This window comes from Nerophis lumbriciformis, linkage group LG18 (genome assembly GCF_033978685.3).
Source record: "Nerophis lumbriciformis linkage group LG18, RoL_Nlum_v2.1, whole genome shotgun sequence".
Classification (NCBI taxonomy): Eukaryota; Metazoa; Chordata; class Actinopteri; order Syngnathiformes; family Syngnathidae; genus Nerophis; species Nerophis lumbriciformis.
This window is the reverse complement of record NC_084565.2, coordinates 38,677,501-38,683,034: the sequence shown is the minus strand read 5'-3', so window position 1 is coordinate 38,683,034 and position 5,534 is coordinate 38,677,501. Positions and strand designations below refer to the sequence as shown.

General features: G+C 53.1%; 1 protein-coding gene across 1 annotated transcript in view; it reads right to left on the bottom strand.

Annotated features, from left to right (window-relative positions):
- The window catches only part of espnla (espin like a), a 14,704-nt gene continuing 9,170 nt past the window's right edge, over positions 1–5,534 (bottom strand). The window contains exons 5-12 of the mRNA XM_072915054.1: positions 5,296–5,366; positions 4,992–5,030; positions 4,815–4,880; positions 4,737–4,770; positions 4,536–4,695; positions 4,303–4,467; positions 1,552–2,432; positions 1–517 (exon numbers count right to left, since the gene is read on the bottom strand). Coding sequence (XP_072771155.1) covers positions 1–517; positions 1,552–2,432; positions 4,303–4,467; positions 4,536–4,695; positions 4,737–4,770; positions 4,815–4,880; positions 4,992–5,030; positions 5,296–5,366 — 1,933 coding nt within the window. The remainder of the gene's footprint in view (positions 518–1,551; positions 2,433–4,302; positions 4,468–4,535; positions 4,696–4,736; positions 4,771–4,814; positions 4,881–4,991; positions 5,031–5,295; positions 5,367–5,534) is intronic.

The following is a 5,534-nucleotide window of genomic DNA, read 5'->3' as shown; positions in this document are numbered from 1 at the left end:
CTATTCAAAATCAAAAATCTCGGCCTCCTTCTCCTTCCAGAAGGCGAAGCTCCTGTCGATGTATTGGCAGATCTCCTCATTGCTGAAGCAGGAGATGTCGCTGCCCGCGTGGAGCGAACCCTCATCCGGCGTGGGCGTCTGCACGATGACTTTCGGGAGCGGTCTAATCTCTGGAAGGCGCCTCGTCTCCGCCTCCGCCGGGGCCTCGCTGGCCGGGCCGCCGAAGAACTTGGCCTTCAGGTCCTGGAAGCCGTCCTTCCACTGGCGCTCCCCGGCCTGGATGTCCCGCATGACGGCCTTGTGGAAGTCCCGCACCAGCTCCCAGGGGAAGCTGCCCACGTGGTCGAACACCTCGAAGCACAGCAGGTGTCTCATCTTGCGCTCGTCCACCGGCAGCTCCAGCTCCAGGATGTGGAAGTAGCCCAGCATGAAGAGGTCCAGGGTCAGGTGGTCGTACTCCATGGGCACGCCGTCCACGCGGGGAAGGAACTGCTCCGGGGAGAAGAGGGCCTGATGCCTGAAAAACATTTGGGGTCAGTCTAATTGCTGCAACATGGGCCTGCTGCCTGAAAAACACTTTGGGATTGGTCTAATTGCTGCAAAATGGGCCTGCTGCCTGAAAAACATTTTGGGATCAGTCTAATTGCTGCAACATGGGCCTGCTGCCTGTAAAGCACTTTGGATCAGTCTAATTGCTGCAAAGTGGGCCTGCTGCCTGAAAAACACTTTGGGATCGGTCTAATTGCTGCAACATGGGCCTGCTGCCTGTAAAGCACTTTGGATCAGTCTAATTGCTGCAAAATGGGCCTGCTGCCTGAAAAATATTTTGGGATCAGTCTAATTACTGCAACATGGGCCTGCTGCCTGAAAAACATTTTGGGATCAGTCTAATTGCTGCAACATGGGCCTGTTGCCTGAAAAACACTTTGAAGTTGGTCTAATTGCTGCAACATGGGCCTGCTGAAAAACATTTGGGATTGGTCTTATTGCTGCAACATGGGCCTGCTGCCTGAAAAACATTTTGGGGTCGGTCTAATTGCTGCAAAATGGGCCTGCTGCCTGAAAAACACTTTGGGATCGGTCTAATTGCTGCCTGTAAAACACTTTGGGAGCAGTCTAATTGCTGCAACATGGGCCTGCTGCCTGTAAAACATTTTGGGATCGGTCTAATTGTTGCAACATGGGCCTGCTGCCTGTAGAACACTTTGGGATCGGTCTAATTGCTGCAACATGGGCCTGCTGCCTGTAGAACACTTTGGGATCGGTCTAATTGCTGCCCGTAAAACACTTTGAGATCGGTCTAATTGCTGCAACATGGGCCTGCTGCTTGTAAAGCACTTTGGGGTCAGTCTAATTGCTGAAACAAGGGCCTGCTGCCTGTAAAACACTTTGGGATCACTCTAATTGCTGAAACATGGGCCTGCTGCCTGTAAAACACTTTGGGGTCAGTCTAATTGCTGCAACATGGGCCTGCTGCCTATAATGCACTTTGGGATCGATTCTAATTGTTGCAACATGGGCCTGCTCATTTTGCAATTCCTGTGGACTTACCGTGGGACCTGCCTGGAAGGAACCCTGGAGATCATGTTCCTCCAGTTCCCCAGCATCTTGTTGACGGCACTCCTCTGCTTGAAGAAGTGTGCCAGAGAACTGTTCATCATCTTGGACTGAGCACTGTCCTCAGGACCGCATCCGTCGTGACTCGCCTCCGCGCCGCCGCCGGCCTTCCTCTTGAGCGTCACGGAGTAGGCGGACTTCTTCCAGTGGCCCAAGAAGAGCACCACGATGCGCTCCTTGCGCAGGCTGGTTGTCTCCACAACCCCTGAAACCTTCTCCACGCCGCTGTTCTGGTCCGTCCCAGGAGTCGCGTCGGAGACTTGAGGCGGCTTGTCCGGCGGAGCCGCGGCACGGAAGGCGTCGTCGTCCTCGGCAGAGTTCTGCGTCTCAAAGTTGGACTTGAGCGTCCTCACAGAGACGCCAAACTGCTGGATCTCGTCTTCGATCCTCTCCCGGCGCCCCCCGGTGGAGTCCGGTCTGCGGGGCGCCTGCGAGAAGACGGCGACGAGGTCGGTGTCGGGCATCTTGCAGTAGGGCTGGTCGCTCAGGTTGCTCATGAGCAGCGACATGCTCCTCACGATGCCCGAGATGCGGCCGCACCACACGGGCAGCGCCACCTGACTGCTGAAGTTGCGGAACTGCGTGTTGACGCTGATGTTGACCACGGGCGCCGGCAGGATGTGGCGCAGCTCCTCGGCCAGCCGGGCCAGCTCCAGCTCGTAGCCCTCGCAGTGCCTCCGCAGGGCCACGCTGGCGATCTGCTGCTCCAGGTAGACCAGGTCGTGCTCCGTCAGAAGCTCGCCGGACGGACCCAGGATGGCGTTGTGGGCCTGCGAGTACCGCCACTTGACTTTGGCCAACCTGTTGCCGTTCTCCTGACAAAGGCACACGTAGCATCCTTAGGAAAGTACTCTATATCTTGTACTGTTTATACTTTCAAGTGCGGCATTTTTTTTAACAATTCTAATATTAGCATGCTAGCTTTTTCGCTCATTTTGCAGGGATATCAAATATATAAACATCCAATATTTTGTTACTTGTCGAATGATGCCTGTTAGCATGCTAACGATAGAATGCTAGCTTTCCTTAGATAATTTTATGGGTTTACATTCATTACACTCACATTTACAGTTAGCATTTTAGCATGCTAACATTACCAGGCTGGATTTTTTATTAGCTCATTTAGCAACTATCACCTCAGTGTCATATATATTTGTATCTCATTAATGCTAACTGTAAGCTATTGTTAGCATAGTACTGTTAGCATGCTAGCTATTTTGCTAATTTTGCAGGAATACACCTCGGCGTCAAAAATGACGCTTTTGGTAGCCATCCGAGGTTGGTTCGCGGCGGCAGCAGCCTAAGCAGGGAAGCCCAGACTTCCCTCCCCCCAGCCACTTCGTCCAGCTCCTCCCGGGGGATCCAGAGGCATTCCAAGGCCAGCCGGGAGACATAGTCTTCCCAACGTGTCCTGGGTCTTCCCCGTGGCCTCCTACCGGTCGGACGTGCCCTAAACACCTCCCTAGGGAGACGTTCGGGTGGCATCCTGACCAGATGCCCGAACCACCTCATCTGGCTCCTCTCGATGTGGAGGAGCAGCGGCTTTACTTTGAGCTCCTCTCGGATGACAGAGCTTCTCACCCTATCTCTAAGGGAAAGCCCCGCCACCCGGCGGAGGAAACTCATTTGGGCCGCTTGTACCCGTGATCTTGTCCTTTCGGTCATAACCCAAAGCTCATGACCATAGGTGAGGATGGGAACGTAGATCGCCCGGTAAATTGAGAGCTTTGCCTTCCGGCTCAGCTCCTTCTTCACCACAACGGATCGATACAGCGTCCGCATTACTGAAGACGCCGCACCGATCCGACTGTCCATCTCACGATCCACTCTTCCCTCACTCGTGAACAAGACTCCGAGGTACTTGGGGCAGGGTCTCCTCCCCAACCTGGAGATGTCCCTCCACCCTTTTCCGGGCGAGAACCATGGACTCTGACTTGGAGGTGCTGATTCTCGTCCCAGTCGCTTCACATGCGGCTGTGAACCGATCCAGTGAGAGCTGAAGATCCCGGCCAGATGAAGCCATCAGGACCACATCATCCACAAAAAGCAGAGACCTAATCCTGGAGCCACCAAACCGGATCCCTTCAACACCCTGACTGAGCCTAGAAATTCTGTCCATAAAAGTTATGAACATAATCGGTGACAAAGGGCGGACTTGGCAGGGTCCAACCCTCACTGGAAACGTGTACGACTTACCGCCGGCAATGCAGACCAAGCTCTGACACTGATCATACAGGGAGCGGACCGCCACAATCAGACAGTCCGATACCCCATACTCTAAGTACTCCCCACAGGACTTCCCGAGGGACACGGTCAAATTCCTTCTCCAAGTCCACAAAGCACATGTAGACTGGTTGGGCAAACTCCCATGCACCCTCAAAGACCCTGCCGAGAATATAGAGCCGGTCCACAGTTCCACGACCAGGACGAAAACCACATGCTCCTCCTGGATCTGAGGTTCGACTATCCAGCATCCTCTCCAATACACCTGAATAGACCTTGCCGGGAAGGCTGAGGAGCACATACTTGTTGGACCAACAAGTATGTGCTCCAATCACTCTATCACAAAAAAATAAGAGTTGTAGAAATGATTGGATACTCAAGACAGCCATGAAATCATGTTCTCTACCACGACTGTATATTGCAATAAGTAAGAGAGAGTAGAAGAACCGCCAGGAGCTTGACCTTCCTCCTCTGGTCCTCCTCGTCCAGCAGCCGGGCCTGCAGCTGTCTCACCATCACCTGCCTCTTCCACTCGGCGATGGGCCGCCCCTTCTGATCGTGGGTGGGCACCAGGTGGTCGATGTCGGCCAGGTTGGCCTGCTCGCTGGGCAGGACCACCATCTTGCTCTGCGGGGATCACACGCTGACGGGGTGGACAAAGGCCAAAAAGGCGCGGCGGACGGTCGCTGACTTACGGCATGTCCCGTGAAGACGGCCGACAGCGGCGAGTCTTTGAGCGACGCCACAGACTTCATGTTGCCCAGGAGTTTCCCCCCCGCGAGGAGGTTGGCGTCGGGCGGTGTTCTCTTGTGACTACCGGCCGGCTTCAAACCTTTAAGGACTGACACAAAACATCTTCTCACGTCCCCCAGGTGCCTCTTGGCCAAACATCTTACCTGATGTCTTCTCTATTGTGGGCACCACGCTCTTCTGCGGCGTGGGTGGAGCAGAAGGTAAAGGTGGCGTAGGTGGACCAGAAGGTGAAGGCGGCTGAGGGGATCTCGCCTCCTCGCTCTCGGGCCGCTGGGAAGAGGAAACGTCTTAGCTTGTTTTGAGGGTTTGTGACGTGCACATGAACAGAGGAACCTCCATTTACCAACCCCTCTATTTAGGGACTTTTCCATTTACAAACTATGCCTCCTTGTACAAACCAGGTCTGTCTACCGACGGTCGGTCATTTTGGGCCGCGCCTGCAGGCAAAAAGCAGGGCTTAGCATTTTTGTATGTATGCACGTAGATAGTGTTGCGTTTGGACCAGTTGTTCCTCCCAGGGAATTTAAGTTGCTGGTCACTCCCAAGTTCTTTTTATGACACATAAGCTGAGTAAGAAGAACCACCAGAGACAGAATAGGTATTTTGTAATTTATTTCCAAAGCCTTGGAAACAAACGTGAGACCAAATCCAGTACAGAAGCCTTCACTAGCGCAGCTAAAAAATTGTCTAATCTAACATCACGGAGACACTCTTCTATAATGTCTCCCTCGCCCCCGCCCTCCAGAAGTAATACAAACGTCCATTGTTCAACTCTGAAAAGAGACAGGACAGGATACGATAAGAGAAAGGAGTATTTTTTACTCCCTGCATTCCGAGCTCAAGGTTGACACACACAGTACTTGCAGACAACCAAAAGAGAACAACTGGATGAACACTAGCTGTTTGTAATATGACTATGAAAGTAAAGAAGTAACACACAA